The sequence below is a fragment of the Malania oleifera genome, chromosome 3 (genome assembly GCF_029873635.1).
Source record: "Malania oleifera isolate guangnan ecotype guangnan chromosome 3, ASM2987363v1, whole genome shotgun sequence".
In the NCBI taxonomy this organism is placed as follows: Eukaryota; Viridiplantae; Streptophyta; class Magnoliopsida; order Santalales; family Ximeniaceae; genus Malania; species Malania oleifera.
In genome coordinates this window covers 501,250-518,431 of record NC_080419.1, presented here as the reverse complement: position 1 = coordinate 518,431, position 17,182 = coordinate 501,250, and the positions used below count along the sequence as shown (strand labels likewise).

The 17,182-nt window shown below is 35.9% G+C and overlaps 1 protein-coding gene across 9 annotated transcripts in view; it reads right to left on the bottom strand.

The window, feature by feature from the left end:
* The window catches only part of LOC131151656 (uncharacterized), a 147,988-nt gene extending 131,368 nt beyond the window's left edge, over positions 1-16,620 (bottom strand). For 5 of the 9 annotated variants that reach the window (XM_058102949.1, XM_058102957.1, XM_058102950.1 and 2 more), the window contains exons 1-6: positions 16,156-16,620; positions 11,323-11,383; positions 10,807-10,895; positions 10,656-10,711; positions 10,460-10,535; positions 9,598-9,664 (exon numbers count right to left, since the gene is read on the bottom strand). In XM_058102949.1, the coding sequence (XP_057958932.1) occupies positions 9,598-9,664; positions 10,460-10,535; positions 10,656-10,711; positions 10,807-10,895; positions 11,323-11,383; positions 16,156-16,446 (640 nt within the window). In that variant the 5' untranslated portion in view covers positions 16,447-16,620. The remainder of the gene's footprint in view (positions 1-9,597; positions 9,665-10,459; positions 10,536-10,655; positions 10,712-10,806; positions 10,896-11,322; positions 11,384-16,155) is intronic. The other 4 variants (XM_058102952.1, XM_058102953.1, XM_058102951.1 and 1 more) reach the window with 1 other exon arrangement.
* Positions 16,621-17,182: the final 562 nt, after the last annotated feature.

Here is a 17,182-nt window from a genome sequence, read left to right as displayed (position 1 = left end):
GATAACAAACCCTAAGGAAGGGTAAGACATTCAGACCAAAAAACTGACATGGTAACAGAGCATTCATCGCCGAAATTTGACGTGGTATCAAAGTTGTTCACCCAAATTTTTGTTCTATGGTTAAAAATCAATTTGGGGTCAATATCAAAAGGTTTAGATCAGATAATGTTAGGGATTATTTTAATCAAGTCCTAACTCCATACTTTCAGAAGGAAGGAATAGTACACGAGTCATCTTGTGTCAATACCCCACAACAAAACGACATAGCAGAAAGGAAAAATGGTCACCTTCTTGAGTCAACCCGAGCTTTCATGTTCCAGAGAAATGTGCCTAAATGCTTTTGGGGAGAAGCAGTTCTTAGAGCCACTCATCTGATAAATTGTTTGCCTTCTAGAGTCTTGGGATTCAAAATTCCAATGGAAATGCTCTCAACATTCTATCCTAACCTACGCACTACAAATAATCTTGTCCCTAGGATACTTGGGTGCGTGTCATTTGTTCATATTCATAGTCAAAGTAGGGGAAAGCTAGATCCAAAGGGCATTAAAATGTGTCTTTGTGGGTTATTCTTCGACTCAAAAGGGGTATAAATGTTATCAACTTATCATCCTCCATCTAAGAAGTTCTATGTCTCAGCAGATGTTACTTTCAATGAACAAGAATCCTATTTCACCACTCCTTATCTTCAAGGGGAGAGTTCAACAATGGAAGATAAGGATAGGTAGGATAGAGATATTTTATTTGATCTGCTGCCACTTCCCGTATCTAAACCAGTTTTTTGTTCCCCTGTGCCAAATCATGTGTCTGAGTCTATGACTAAGCCTATGCCAAATCTTGTACCAAATCATGTGCCAAATCTTGTGTCTGAGTCCATGTCTGAGCCTGTGCCAAATCATATGTCCAAACCCGTGCCCGAAATTCCCCAAGCTGATTCTGCTCTTGAGAATGTGAGATTTGACAAAGTGTTTTCACGAAGGAAGGTGGTTGTCCCTGAATCTGTGCAAGTCCGAGACTCCAACTCGAATCTTGAGAATGAGGTAACAATATCTAACCCTTCATTGCAAGCTAAAACTAAACCTCTAGATAATGACCAAGATCTTCCCATTGCTGTTAGAAAAGGAATTAGAGAGTGCGCAAAACAACCTTTATATCCTCTCTCACATTTCTTGTCCTTCAAAAATTTTTCACTTCCTTGCTAGCTTAAACACCATTGTCATCCCTACCACCTTATCCGAGGCTTTATCCAATGAGAAATGGAAACAAGCTATGAATGTGGAGATGGAGGCATTGGGAAAAAACAAAACCTGGGAGTTGGTGACACTGCTGGCAGGAAAGAAACTCGTAGGGTGTAAATGGGTTTACACTATGAAGTATAGAGCAGATGAACCAATAGAGAGATACAAGGCAAGGTTAGTGGCCAAGGGCTATACTCAAACTTATGGAATGACTACCTAAAGACTTTTGCTCCAGTTGCGAAAATGAACACTGTAAGAATCTTGTTGTCTCTAGCATCGAATTATGGTTGGGACTTGCAGCAGTTTGATGTCAAGAATGCATTTTTACATGGAGAGCTAGCAAAAGAAATTTATATGGAAGTTCTGCCAGGTTATGGGAATAATTTGGCTGCTCATGCTGTGTGCAAGTCGAAGAAAGCCTTGTACGGTCTTAAACAATCACCACTGGCATAGTTTGGAAGGTTTGCAAGAGTTATGATGACCATGGGATATAAACTGAGCCAAGGGGATCATACAAGGTTCATTAAACACTCACTTTCAGGGGGATTCACAGCCCTCTTGGTATATGTCAATGATATAATAGTGACAAGGGATGATGATAAGGAGCGACAGATTTTGAGTCAGTTTTTAGCTAAGGAGTTTGAGATCAAGTGTTAGAAAGGCTAAAATATTTTCTTGGGATCAAGGTGGCTCACTCTAGACAGGGCATTTTTATATCTCAGCAGAAGTATGTTACGGATCTCCTCAAAGAAACCGGCAAGAGGGCGTGCAAACCGACAAGTACTCCAATAGATCCTAATCTTAGACTTGGAAAGGCGAAGATAGAGAAATGTACCAACGCTTGGTAGGAAGACTCATTTATCTATCTCACACACGACCCAATATAGCTTATGCAGTGAGTGTGATTAGTCAATTTATACATAGCCTGAAGGAAGTCCATCTGCAGGCAGCTCACCGAGTGTTACAATACCTCAAAGGGACACTAGGAAAAGGTATTTTGTTTAAAAGGAACGGAAGCTTAGTTCTTAAGGCATACACAGATGCCGATTATGCTGGGTCAATTGTGGACAGGAGGTCAACCTCTGGATATTGCACCTTTCTTGGTCGAAATTTTGTGACGTGGAGGAGTGAGAAACAAAATGTGGTGGCTCGGTCTAGTGCAGAGGCAGAATTTCAAGCAATGGCATTGCTCAAGGTGTATGTGAACTACTTTGGTTGAAGATTATCTTAGAAGACATGAAGATTAAGTGGGATGGTCCGATGAGACTCTATTGTGATAATAAGTCCGCAATAAGCATAGCTTATAATCCAGTACAGCATGATCGAACAAAGCACATTGAAATTGATAGACACTTCATCAAAGAAAAGTTGGAGAGCGAATTGATTTGTACACCTTATGTGTCTACACATGGCCAATTCACTGATGTTCTTACCAAGGGGTTAAGTAGTTCAGTGTTCCAGAGTATTGTATCCAAGCTAGGAATGGAAAATACCTATTCACCAGCTTGAGGGGGAGTGTGGGAAAAGATGGTTAATAATTTGTATTCAATGATGTTTATTTTATATTTATAGTGTAGCTATAAATAATGCTGCAAATCAGGCAGCATGCTGGCACTGAACATGTGTTGTGTGTTGGTTTCTTGGGGCTGTGTCAAAGTTTCTTGGTGTTGTGACAACCTAGTACTGATTTATTTGTGACTCGTTCATGGTGGACCCACTTGTTTGTGGTTGTTCCGATTGTTCCAGCAATTAATCTTGTTAGCATTGGTCTAAGCTTGTGAGTGTTGGATGGAGTTCCCAAATCGCGAAAGTATGGTTCCCTCGGTAGTCAGTTGTTTGAGTGAACCGCGTACTATGACAATATCAGAGGACAAGTATTCAAGGCTTCTGCAATATCAATCGTGTCAGCAAACATCTTATAACATCGCATCATTTGCTCAAAAAGGTAATCCTACAATCTACATGTCATCTGGTGTCTTTCCCACTAGTCTGGGGTTTTTGATTCTGCTGCCTGACCATAAAACAAGTGCAAACAACTTATTTTCTCCCCTCTAGCATTCTAAAAATCTACCTTAAGTACCCTTGCTAATGGATCCATTGTTGTGGCTCAGGGGATAGGAACAATAAATTCTACTCCTTCTATCTCTCTTTCTTCTGTTTTATACATTCCTAAATCTCCTTTCAATCTCATGTCAATTAGTAAGCTTACAAAGTCACTAAATTGTTCTACCACCTTCTTTCCTGATTCTGTGGTTATTCAGGATTTGAAGACAAGGAAGACAATTGGCATAGGATGTGAAGCTCTTAGTTTTACTACTTTGAGTCGCTTTCTCCCCCTATTTCCTCCACAGTTGCTACTACACCACTTCAAATCCATTGTCGCCTAGGTCATATATCCTTGGACAAGTTGAAACAACTAGTTCCTTTATTGAGTTTTGTGTATAACCATGAGTATGAGTCTTGTCAATTGGAAAAACATCATCTTGTTCCCTTTGCTTCCCGGGTCGACAAACAGGCGGTTAGTCCTTTCATGCTAGTCCATTCCAATGTCTAGGGTCCTAGCCATGTCACGTCAAAGTTGGGGTTTCGGTACTTTGTTACATTTGTTGATGACTACTCTAGAATGACTTGGTTGTATTTAATGAAAGATCGTTCTAAGTTGTTTAATATTTTTTGTGCTTTTTGTTCTCAAATAAAGACTCAGTTTGATATGTCAATCAAGATATCGTGTGATAATGCTAAGGAGTACTTCAATAACCAATTCACTACCTATGTGACGAATTCTAGTATGATCCATCACTCCTTTTGTGCGCACACTCCACAATAAAATGGAGTTGCAAAGCAAAAAGGCAGACATATTCTTGAAGTCACTTGCACCTTATTGTATCAAATGAATGTCCCCAAATTTTTTTGGAGTGATGTTGTGCTCACAACTTGCTCCCTTATCAATAAAATGCCATCCTCCGTCCATGGTGGTAAAATCCCATATTCAATTATCTTTCTTAAGGCTTCTTTGTTCTCCCTTTCTCCTTGTATATTTGCTTGTGTGTCCTTTGTCCATTAGTTAACTCCAGGAACAAATAATGTGGATCCACATGCTATCAAATTTATTTTTCTGGGATACTCCTATACTCAAAAGGGATATCGATGTTATAGCCTGCTTTACATCGATTCTTTGTCTCTATTGATGTCACTTTTTCTGAGTCTACACCATACTACTTTGATACCTTGAGTTCTCTTGACCTTACTGAGTCCATTCCTATACCTTCCCTTCTAGATCCTAACCTATTATCTGTGCCCAATTCTCCAAAATTTTCATCCATTTTGAATCCTTCACGTTGCTTGGATCATCCCAATTTGTAGGTATATACACGGCAACTCAAGGAAGGAGAACCTCCTCCAGCTTCAACTATTGTGCCTCTAGTTTCCTTATCAAACGATATTATTTCCCATGACGTTGATCCTCCTATAGTCGTTTGGAAAGGTAAACGCACTTGTAACCAACATCCAATCTCTAATTTTGTTTGTTATGATTTCTAGCCACCCTCATATTACTTTTTTGCTAGTACTTTGTCTTTTGTTACTCTTCCAAACTCTATTTCTAAAGTCCTATCCATTCTGAATGGAGGACTAAATGATTGAAGAGATGCGTGAGTTACTTGATAATGATAGTTGGGATTTGGTACCTCTTCCTCTTGATAAGTTTGTGGTTGATTATTGTTGGTTGTTCAAGGTGAAAATCAATCAAAATGGTTCTCTAGCTCGTTTGAAGGCCTGCCTGTTGCTAAGGGATATACTCAGGTGTACAGTTTGGATTATTCAAACATATTCTCCTTGTATAAACTTGCCTCAATACGTTTGTTCATCTCTTTAGCACTGCTTGTCATCGTCTCTACATTAGTTAGATGTGAAGAATGCTTTCCTACATGGTGATCTTCAGGAGAAAGTCTATATGTAGCAACCACCTAGGTTTGCTACTCTAAGGGAGTTAGGCTCAATGTGCCGGCTTAAGAAATCATTATATGGATTAAAACAATCTCCCAAAGCATGGTTTGGACGATTTAGTGTTGTAGTACTTGAGTTTGGCCCCCAATGGTGTGCAACAAATCACTTTATATTTTATCTTCATATTCCATCTAGTAAGATTTTTCTTATTCTGTATGTGGATGACATTGTGATCACTAATGATGATGATCAAGGCATCCATGACCTAAAGCTTTTCCTACAAAGTAAGTTTCATACCAAGGGCCTGGGTACATTGAAGTATTTTTGGGTATAGACGTATCATGATCTCATATGAGAACCCTCTCATCACAGAGGAAGTATGTTCTTGATCTTTTAGATAAAACTAGGTTGTTGGGATCCAAATCTGCTGATATACCCATGGATCCCAATAGTAAGTTAGTACCAGATATGGATGATTTGTTCCCTAACCTAGGATGATATCGAAGACTTGTCGAAAAATTGAATTATCTCACAGTCATTCAACCAGATATATCCTTCACAAAAAGTGTTGTTAGTTAGTTTCTCAATTCCCTAAGAACAAGTCACTAGGATACAGTAATTCACATTTAGAGATATCTCAAATGTGCACCAAGGAGAGGTCTCTAATAGCAAGATTAGGCTCATACTCATATTCAAGGATATACAAATGTAGATTGGTTCAGGTCACATTCTGACCAAAGATCCACAACTAGGTATTGTATCTTTGTTGGTGGTAATTTGGTGTCTAGGAAGAGTAAGAAATAAATTGTGGCGGCAGGTCAAGTGTTGATTCAGAATATAGGGCTATAGTACACACTACATATGAACTTGTTTGGTTGAAGAACATGTTGGAAGAACTAGGTTTTCCACATTCTCAGCCTCTGGAGTTGATGTGTGATAATCAAGCTGCTAGCTTGCTATTCATATTGCCTCCAACCCGGTCTTCCATGAGCAGACAAAGCACATTGAAGTTAATTGCCACTTTATTCGTGAGAAACTTGTACACTATCTCACTGTAATCACTCATGTCAAGCCTGAGTTCTAGCTTTCTAATTTGCATAGTGGTCAAAGGCGCAAGGCACACTAAGGCGCAGAGTCTAATTGGAGTCAAGGAGGCGCGAGGCGAGATTTTAAGGCGCGTGCCTCATGAAAGTGAGGCACACAATTATTAAAACTATGTACATTGCCTATTTGGTGGGTAATTGATATAAAAACACATTAGTAGTTATATTAGAATTTAAAATGCCAAAATATTATGACAACCAAGTACCAAGCTCCAAGTGAAACAAACATAGTTCAACATAAGTAATTACGCATGCAAGAGATCGAGCTTCAAATTAGAAATGAAAAGAAAATGCTAGGCCAAAGGCCCAAAAGCATCTTCAATATCAAAAGAAAAGAGTACAATAAAACAGCAGCTAAATTCAGTAAAAAAATGTTATATATTAATATATTTCAGAAAAATGTATAGTTTGTATACTGCATTTCCAAACAAATTACAAAACAGCAGCTAATTCATTAAAAATGTTATATATTAATTATAAAGTATAAACTTGCATGAAACTACATAATTAATTACACATTATATAATATTAACTTAGAGGCTTAACATTTCCTTTTAGTTTTTAGTTTTAACTCCCTATTTTTTATTTTTAGTTTTGTTGGAGGTTCTGCAAAATATTTATGTATCATCTAATTTGGCATTTTTGTGCTTCATTTTAATAAGTTTGTGCCACACTCTCATGTTTTCTTTTCTAGTTGAAATGTACCCCTTTATGTAATTTTCTTTGTCTCTCCAGTATATTTTACTATAAATTATGTTTGGCTTTGTGATAGTGAGTTTCAACTCGTCCATGAGTTATGCATAAATGTGCTATCAGCATCTCAAAGAACTGAGCTTTATATGGGCAACACTAGCCACCCTAAATGCATTTATTTCATGGATTCCTTTGAGCAAGATGTTTGTGTTCCCACTGGTTTGTACTTGGTTTTGAGCTAATTATATTTTGTACTTATCTTCATCTATTTGACAAAGTTTTTTCCTTTGCCTGCATATCGGAATCTTACTCTCTGATGCTAAATAAAGGTATATTTGTGTTCCATTTGACTAATTTGTTTTTGCTGCCTTGCTAGCTGAATGTTCATTTTATTTTTTTTTTAAATGTCCAGATTCTCACAGATTACAGCCCTTCGTTTTGGAGACTTCGGTAACCTGCAGTATGCCAGTACGTGAAAATGCACAATTTTTTCATTATTCAATAATAGGTTAGTTTTTTATAACTGTTCTGAGCTTTGTAGATATTTTTTTTGGGATTCTCAGTTTTATCTCTAAGTTGTTGCTTGCAAATATTTCTTGTATTGTACAGTGGGTTTTTTGTTGTTTGTTTTTGTTCATTTTTTATTGATTCTAACCATATTTTGCTTGAGATGATATGATACTAGAATGACATTTGGAATGCATTTTAATCTATTATTGCCAATTTATAAATTATTAATAGCTTGTGTTTATGGTTGCAGGTATTCATTGGCAAAGAGAGCTATTCTATTAATAGATGTCTCTGAAACAACTTCTGGGTTTACTGGTTGCAAAGTTTTTGTGAAGAAGCTGCCCTAACTATTGAAGCTCTCTATCAGAAAAATTTTATTTATTTGTATAGATTTTTATATATTTCATTTTTATCAAGATTTTCTTGGCAATAAATTAATAGCCTGTATTAAAGCATTGATTTTAGTAAATGGCTAAATTCATTCTTGATGGTATTTATGCAATAGTTTCATATTTCCAACCACTTAATAACATAATTCTCTCTCTCTCTCTCTCTCTCCCTCTCCACAATTTAATTCAATATCTCGATTCTTATCTTAAAAATTGAGGCAATGTTTTTCATTATTCTAGATTTGAATTCAAATTCAAATACATAATTTATTAGGATATCCAAACAATGAATTTATAAATATATGCATTTCAAATTCATAACTTTCAAATATTACCAAACAATGAATTTGTAAATGCATAAATTTCAAATTCAAGAATTTGAAATTCACGTGTTTGAAATACCCATGTCAAACACAAATTTGTGTTCCCAAATGCAACCTATAGCAGTTCATTAATGTTACATATGCACATGCATGTAAGCACACCATTCACAAGCCTTCTTAATAAAATTACTACAATGGTTAGCTAGTTAACCATAAACTAGAACACAAGTTACCAAAATAATTTTACTAATGCAGCAGCCAAGATAGTCATGAACATTATCAGCATAAGAGAGGAGAAACCTGCCTCTCCCTACACTCAATCTCCTAACAACACCCCCCCCCCACCCCCGGGTACCCCTTCCAAAATTTAAAATGAAACTAAAAAACTCAGGTGAATTGCCTTTGTTTCTTTTCAGCTTCCTTTTTGTATGCAGGCCATGTACATAACTGCAATCCACATTTAATAATCAAAAATAAATCAATCAATGAGATGTTCACACTGGTGTAGCTTCAGGTTATCGGGCATCTAGTGTTTTTTAATCTTTTTTTTTTTCATACTAATAATATGATGCCCACTAGAATTGGGCAACCCCCCCCCCCAAAAAAAAACCCCCAATCCTGTTCCAAATTTAAAAGGGAAATAGCAACTAATAGTTTTTAGGCGAATTGCCTACTCTGTTTAGCTTCCATTTTTGTATACACCATTACACCCCATCTATATAAGTGAAATCCATGGTTTGCGCACTTTTTTTAGTTACATACATTAATCAAAAATAAATCTACTGAGGTAAGTGTTCATGCAATTGTAGCTTCAGGCTATTGTGGCATCTTGTGTTTTTTCGTGTAAATTTTTACACTACCAATATGCTGACAGATATGATCTAAAAGAATACATGGCACTCAATAAAGTAACACTAAAGAGAGAGATTTTAAAATTTTCAATGTAAATAAGTCTTTAATGCAAACAGGTTCATAACAAAATATATTTTCAGTGAATCAAACTTGAGATAGAAGTGACGGATTTGAGTATTCACAGGCCAAGAGATACCCAAAAGCGACTAAGTTCAAAACCTTGGACCAAAATACAAACACACATGCATGGAAATCAATTTCCTTTACGACAAAGCTTTAACAATTAACAAGGACTAGAAGATGGACGAACATGAATGTGGGCAATGAGAACAGGCGTTGTCTCCGATAAATTAAAAACAAAAAAAAAAATTTGGATGGTCTCAAAAAAAATCAGTTTTCACATGTAATTAAAATTGTTGATTTTAGTTGTGAATTTTTTAGAGCTACAAATTCAAGTTGAATATCTCATAACATCAGGGTAAAACTTGTTGACCAACAAATCTACCACTTATAAATGTCAATATCAACCACAAGCATTCACACTTACCTCTGAGATCAGGAATGGCTGAGGCAGCAGCAATAGCACGCCGAACCAAGGGATCTAAATTCTCAACCTGTCAGAAGAAAAACAATCAAAATTTATAAAATATTATAGAGAAAAATATGATAATGGTACTTCAAGAAAAAAATTGTAGACATATTTTAAAGATTCAAAATTAAAATTAAATGATCAATTAATTTTTCTTAAAAATGATAAGGAGTTATGGAGATATTTTAAATATTCAAATACTAAATATAATTTGTCAAATTACTACTTCTATCTTTATATTTTAAAAATATTACTGTTATATGATAATATTAACTGTAAGAATTTTTCAAAATATTTAAAAAATAATAATAATTAAATTTTGTTTAATCTTTCCATAAATATATAGATATTTATGTGAGCATATAAAAACCATGAGTTTTAGGGAATGTTGATCAAGCATATTTTTAATCACCAATGGCATATGTTGTTTTAAAATTGTAAATAAATATGTTTCTTGCACTGTCATTGAATATATACGATGGTATATTAGGAAAAAAAATATTCCGTACTAGTTGAAAGGTTAAGTAATTAGTTTCTTAAATTAATAAAAACTGTTAGATTTGTAGAGGAACATACCATTCCAATGTACAAGCTTCAGACAATGATTAACGAGAACAAATAAACAATCTTAAAAAGAAATGCATGACAAAGAATCTTTAGAACCAAGAAACAGGCTAACAATCATATAAATAATACAATCCAAGTTCTGGCTTACCCTCTAATAAAATCTGTAATCTTAGCGTAAACCATCAAAGCAGCAGCACTGATACAATATTAGAACAGGTTGAAGAATTGGAAGCAAAACTATACAAGCCATTACCTCAACAACGAAAGCAGTTATTTCACCAAGAACTTCTTCTGCTGAAGACAATGAAGATACAGGGAACATCCACAGTCTGCAGGTTCAGCAGAAACTATATATCAGAATGCCTTTCTGCAGCAGCTCCAACAGAAGTCCCAGAAAAAAAAAAAAAATCCAGGTGTATGGAGAAAGAGACTGTTATCAAATTAAAAACCTTTCATTTGCATTCCAAGTTGCTTTGGGGACCTTGCGGAGGGCAGCTACAAGTTGCTAGTGCAGATAAAGTACAACACAATGTTAAAGTTAAACACGGACAGGTTATACAATTATGTAAAGGATCATTTGGAGCCAGACAGATGGCGTACTGGATCATATGAAAATTTTGCCGCAATGTTTCCGTTAGCATGAAGAAACAATTTGACAGGAAACTTTGGCAATTCCTTTAAGCTGTTATCTTTTTGGATGCATCCAAGATACATGCAGAACAGGCTCAATGTTACTTCAGAAAAGTCATAAAAACAACAGCAGTAACAATAATACTTGTGATGATGATGCTGATGATGTACCAAATGCAAGTGGAAGAACTAGTTAATGTGTCATAAAAGCATAGATAATGGGACAGGGAGATGGTATACAAAACCTTTTTCTCATAGTCAAGTTCTAGATTAAGCACCTGGTCTTATACCCACCCTTTTGGTATTTATAAGGTAAAATGGATGCGAATTTGTTCAAGGGCAGTAACCACCCTTTTCTTTGATGTATAACATGGGTACTATACAAATGGTGATGATGATGATAAAAAAGATGGAAGAGAAAACAGAATACATAGAGGAATTAAGATATAAAGGGGAGGATACTGAGTATGAAATAGAGGAACTTACCGGTTAGTTTTGTTGCTAGTGATCTAGGTAACGTTCTAGACCTAGGAGATATAGCCACCACCTGCTTAAGACAACAGAGATTTTGAAACAACCCAAACGAAAGCACCTTAATCACAAATTACACCATAATGATTTGATAAGTTAAAAATAAACAAGCTGACATAGACAAATGGCTCTTAAAGGTAATGGTTGTATGTAACAGGTAAGTTGAACCAAAGAAACTATCAAGAAGAATGTAAAGCATTAAGTTTCATCAAGAAAAACAAATGAGATAACATTTTTAATCAGGAAAAAAAACTAATTAATTGGATCATTAGAGATATAAAGGGTATTGCCTTGAAAATCCAAGCAAAAACAAAATTAAACAACATTTAATGGGGAGGAAGGTTTACTTTGAGTATGCAGAATTTTGTTAAGTTTTATTAGGGATTGTGGGTTAAGGGATTTGCCCCTAGACAATGCTCTTTTTTTGTATGTGGGTGGGGAGACAGCTGTTGCTAGTCGGTAAGGTAGGTTTTTATTAAAGGGACCCTAGGTAAGTCAAAGGTTAGTAGACCACTATAAATGACCATAACGCACCTCAGAAGCCCGCTCCTAGCACTCTCAAAAGGCACATTGATATTAACTAGAACACCCTTCCCCAAGTTTATTTTAAGTCATGACACTCTCACAAAGACATGGAGGATACCTAAAGTATATCTAAAAGAAGGTATATGATCCTCTAGAAAGAAAATAGTATCATCTACAAACTGAAGATGAGGTACCACCACACCCTCTTCCCCACTTCCAAACATTTCACCAATCCCTAATCCACAACCCTATCCACCATTCTACTCAACACATCAGCCACTAGGACAAACAAAAAAGGGGAAAGTGGGTCCCCTTGTCTAATGCCTCTAGAAGCCCAAGACTTAGGTTTCCCATTCACAACCAGCAACACCCATACATTAGATAAACAACCCCTCAACCACCATTGTCAACACTCACCAAAACCCTTTCTCACAAAAAAATTGTCTAAACAACTCCAACTAACTCTGTCAGAAGCCCTTTCAAAATCCAGCTCGAAAGTGACCCCCGCCCTTCTTCCTCCTTCAAATATCCTCCACCATACAATTAGATGACCCTTGTCGTAAAATGAAAATTTAGTTGGCTTTGTTAGCGGGTTGTGATCTTTTGGATTGGCTCTTGTCTTATCTAGGTGTCCCATTGAGAGATAATCCTAAGTCTGTGGTTTTTTGGGATCTAGTGATGGAAGAGTCCCTGGGCATTTGGATGGGTGGAAAGGTGCATAACTCTTATTTAGGCTTGTCATGTTAATATCCTTTTTTATTATTTATTTGTTTTTAGGATTTTAGTAGGGATAACCAATAAAACTAAAAAGATCATGCAAGATTACCTTGGTCAAGGGTTGAAATAAGAGAGATCACCTTGTTAGTTGGGACTGTGGAGGTGTATTTCTCAAGTCTACCCCTCTTTGTTCCTCACACTAAGTTTGTCTTGGGTAATGGGTCTCATATTCGCTTTTGGGAGGATTTATAGGTGGTAAAAGTACTTTATTATATTCTTTTCCTCGCCTTTATCATTTGATTTCAGGTCATACTGAGGTTATTTCCCTCTTTATGATTTCTAAAGGTTGTCCATTTTTTTGGGACTTCCATTTTTGTAGAACTTTTAATGATAGAGAGGTAAAGGAGTTGTCTCCATTGTTGATGTTATTGGGGATTTGTCCTTCTTTTGGGGTGGATGGTCATTCTTAGTCTGTAAGAATATCACTTTACCTAAAAGCTTAAGCTTTTAGGTCGTGGGCCAACAATGTAAATCAAACTTTAACACTCCCTGGCATGTGCAGCCCAACATCACGTGGAGATAACACACAATAAATAACACCCACTACGAGGAATACAATAATTTTTCAAACATAACACAATAAACGCGAGCAACAAGACTAGAACCTAGGACCTTCTAGTAACCAGCTTTGATACCATGTTAGAATAACACTTAACTTAAAAGCTTACGTGTTTAGGTTGTGAGCCAACAATGTATAACAAGCTTTTAGCATAGTCTTTAGACTCTTCAAGGGGCTTATTCTTGCAAACCTTTTTGTGACTATAAGATTACAACAACAACAATAACAAGCCTTAAGTACCACAACATGGAATCGGCTATATGAATCCTTTTTCGTCAATCACGCGATTGAGGGCATTTTCTTCACCTAAAAAAAGAGCTATTAAATCCTTCTTCACTACCTCATTTTAGGTTATTTTAGGTTTACCCTTTCCTCTTCTAGCATCATTAGTAGTGACTAACTCGCTCCTATTCACCGATGCACTCGTTGGCTTATGTTTCAAATGCCCAAACCACCTAAGAAGCCCCTCCCTTATCTTATCTTCTATCGGTGTTATACCTAACTTATTGCAATTATGTTCATTCCTAATTTATCCCTTAATGTTATACCAGTCATCCACCTTAGCATGCGCATTTTGGCCACTTTAACTTTTTTATTGTGTTGTTTCTTAGTTGTCAACACACTAATCCATAAAACATGGCTGATCAGCCATCAAAAATAACTTTCCTTTTAATTTTAATGGTGTTCTACAATCGCGTAGCACACCTGACACACTCCTCCATTTTACCCAACTTGCTTTAACTCTATGTACTACATTCTCTTCAATTTCTCTTTCCACTTGCAAAATAGATCCAAGATATCAAAATCTATTAGTGTTGTTGATTTCTTGATTATCAAGTTTGTGAATACTTGATTAATGCTAATATTTCCTTTCCACTCCATAAAATTATTTGGAAGGCCAAAGTCCCCTCAAAGATCAAGGCTTTTATTTGGTTGGTTGTTCTTAATAGAGTTAACACCAATAATTTGTTGGAGAGTAAAGGACCTTCAAAGGCACTTTCTCCTTATATATGTTTTCTTTGTCTTAATAGTTCAAAAATAGTGCCTCATTTGTCTTTGCAATGCTCATTTGCTTTGAATATATGGAATAATCTCTTTCATCTTCTGCGAGAAAATTGGGTTTGTCCAAAGTCGGTGGAAGATTTGGTGACATGTGTGTTGTTTTCGCAATTCTATAGGATTTATGAATTGAAAGAAATGCTCTTACACTTATGGAAAAAAAGTTGAACGAATCTTTGTCATGGGAGAAGATTTATTATTTGGCCTTGCTTTGGTGTGCTATCGCTGGTTGTTTTAAAGGAGTTAGATTTTTTGATATCCAACGGGATTGGTTAGCTTTGTTCATATGATTGTTTGAGTTTTGTTTTATTGTTTTTTTTTTTTTAGTCTCTTTTTTCTTTCTTCTATTTTGGAAGATTTCTTGTTCTCCTTCTTGTACATTATTATTTTTCTAATAAAAGTCATCTTATTTTTCTATGAAAAAAAAAAAGTACATCAATGTTACGAACCAACACATACTGTATCTACAAAAGTAAATCCCTCTATGCTGTTTTCATTTTTAAAAGGGAAAAGGACATATTCTTCTCCTTGTTTTCATTTTCCTCTTTTGTTGTTTAGCAAAGTAGGAAAAAAAAAAAGGGCCACGTCCCTTTATGCTTTGCAGCTAAGTAGTTCTGTTTATTTTTCTATTTTCTTGCCAACTTCCTCATCCTTCTCCATGTTTTCGATTTTCACTCTTTGCAATATTCCTTTGAATTCTCTATCTATAAAACAAAACCATGTATGGCACATGCAAACATCTAGAACTATATACTATATAAAAACCATTAGAAGCCACATGTCCTTTCACATTTAAGCATTGTAGCAATATTATGGTCACTTTCAAGACCCTAACTAAGCCTGGGCTCCACAACAGGAGCTAACGCTGCTAACCCCTCTCCCATCCCATTCCCCTTCCCACCCCTCTTTGATTCAAACCTGAAACCTCTAGAAGTCCCAAGCTTTAATCAGCTTTAATCGGCCATCTCTTAGGACATTTAAGCAAGTTAGATTACCACTTTACCTAAAAGCTTAAGTTGTTAGATTGCGAGCCAAAAATGTATACCAAGCTTTAACATTCCCCCGCACATGCAGCCCAGTAGGCAGTAGCACGTTTAGAGATAATTATCATGAATATAATAATTTTTTAAATATCACACAATAAATGTGGGCAGCAAGACTAAATCTCATAACCTCTAGTAACCAGCTCTAATACCATGTTAGATGATCACTTTACCGAAAAGTGTTAAGCTATTAGGTTGTGGGCCAACAATTTATATCGTTTCAAACCAGATGTCTCTTAGAACATTTAAGCATTGTACCAATATGTGTTTGCATTTGAGAGGCCATGTTGAAACATGTTCCCTGACAGTCCATTTTTTTTTTCCCTGACCAGCATTCCAGATAATAAACGTCATAATCATATACCATGACTATATTCTCTTTTTTATGGATTTTCATTATGCATTAAATTATTTATTTAAATCAGCTAGTGTCTATAAATACTCAAGATAAATCAAATACATAATAGTTAACCTTTAATGAAGGGCGTCTCACTGTTGTACTTTTTTTTCAATCTATAGTTAACCATCATAATAATATATTCAATAGAGTTATGACTATAAACAATCTACGGAACTATTTTATTTTCTAATGTTACACTTTAATTTTCTTGGAAATTGAAGTGACTATGTGTTTTGATGTGAGTTGAATCTTGCGTATAAGTTGGTCGACACAATTCTTTATATAAAATTAGAGTGATTCGCGCTGTTTTTCACTTTTTTTTTTTTACCCACGAAAAATATATATTTAAAAGAAATCCAAAATATTTGAATCAAACCCTAGGAAGTAGGATGTTCAAAAGCCCGACTGAAAGGATGTATGAAAACCTTGTTGTGAGTACGAGATTCAACGGTGGTGGTGGAGGGCTTCGCAGGAGAGAGTCCGCAGCTGTTATCATGAGGAGGATAACCATACTGTTGTTGTTGTCGTTGTTGTTGTTGTTGTTGTTGTTGATGATGAAGATAATTAGAGTATGAAGAGGAATTAGGCGGAGCTGTCCAAGAGGATGCACAGGACGAAGAAGAAGAGTTGCGCCGTTGAGCAATGGTACGGAGAGCGTCTCGTTCGAGGGATTCAAGTTCTTCAGCGCTCAAGTCCCACTCCTCGTCCAATTCCATTTTCCTTCAAACCCCACCACACCATAGACTGTAGCTCTATTTGTTTTTGCCTTTTTGGAGGTAGGCAAACGCCACACCAGTGGGGGTATTATTGCTGCTCAAGCTTCACTCCCCACTCCTACCTCTTCTCCCTCCTCCTCAGGCTCCACCCGCCCCTCCACTTTCAAGACGTACACTCTACACTAAACTGTAAGAGTTGTTTTTAAACCGTATGGATCCTCCATTATTTATTTATTTTCAAACGACGGCGCCTTGGCAATAATCCCGCCAAAGGTGGACATACAAAGAAGTCGAAATATGAAGCATTTAGTATTGTCACTGTAGTACAGCTTAACCATCAAGTTCTAGATGGATTATGGTGGTTCCTCTATGCCTACAACACCAAAATATCGAATCATACCCTTTGAATATTTGACTAATTCATCGTAATAATGGGTCTCCCTCTATTTTTCTCCACTTAAATTCCAAGAATTATTTCAAATAAAAAATCGTAACTCCAAGATTCAAACCCACTATCCATTATTTGTAAGTGCTAACATCCCATTAAACTTTTAAAAGTAATATTATAAAAACATCCCAATAGCAATAGAATATTTTTTAAAATGGCATTAAAATTCTTTAAGTTATTTTTTAATAATGTAAATAAGTTAGCAAGTGTAAGCTTAACGTTTCACTATATGAACACGATGACGAAGCATAATTTGCAACCTCTTCTCAAGTCAAAAAATTAAGCTAA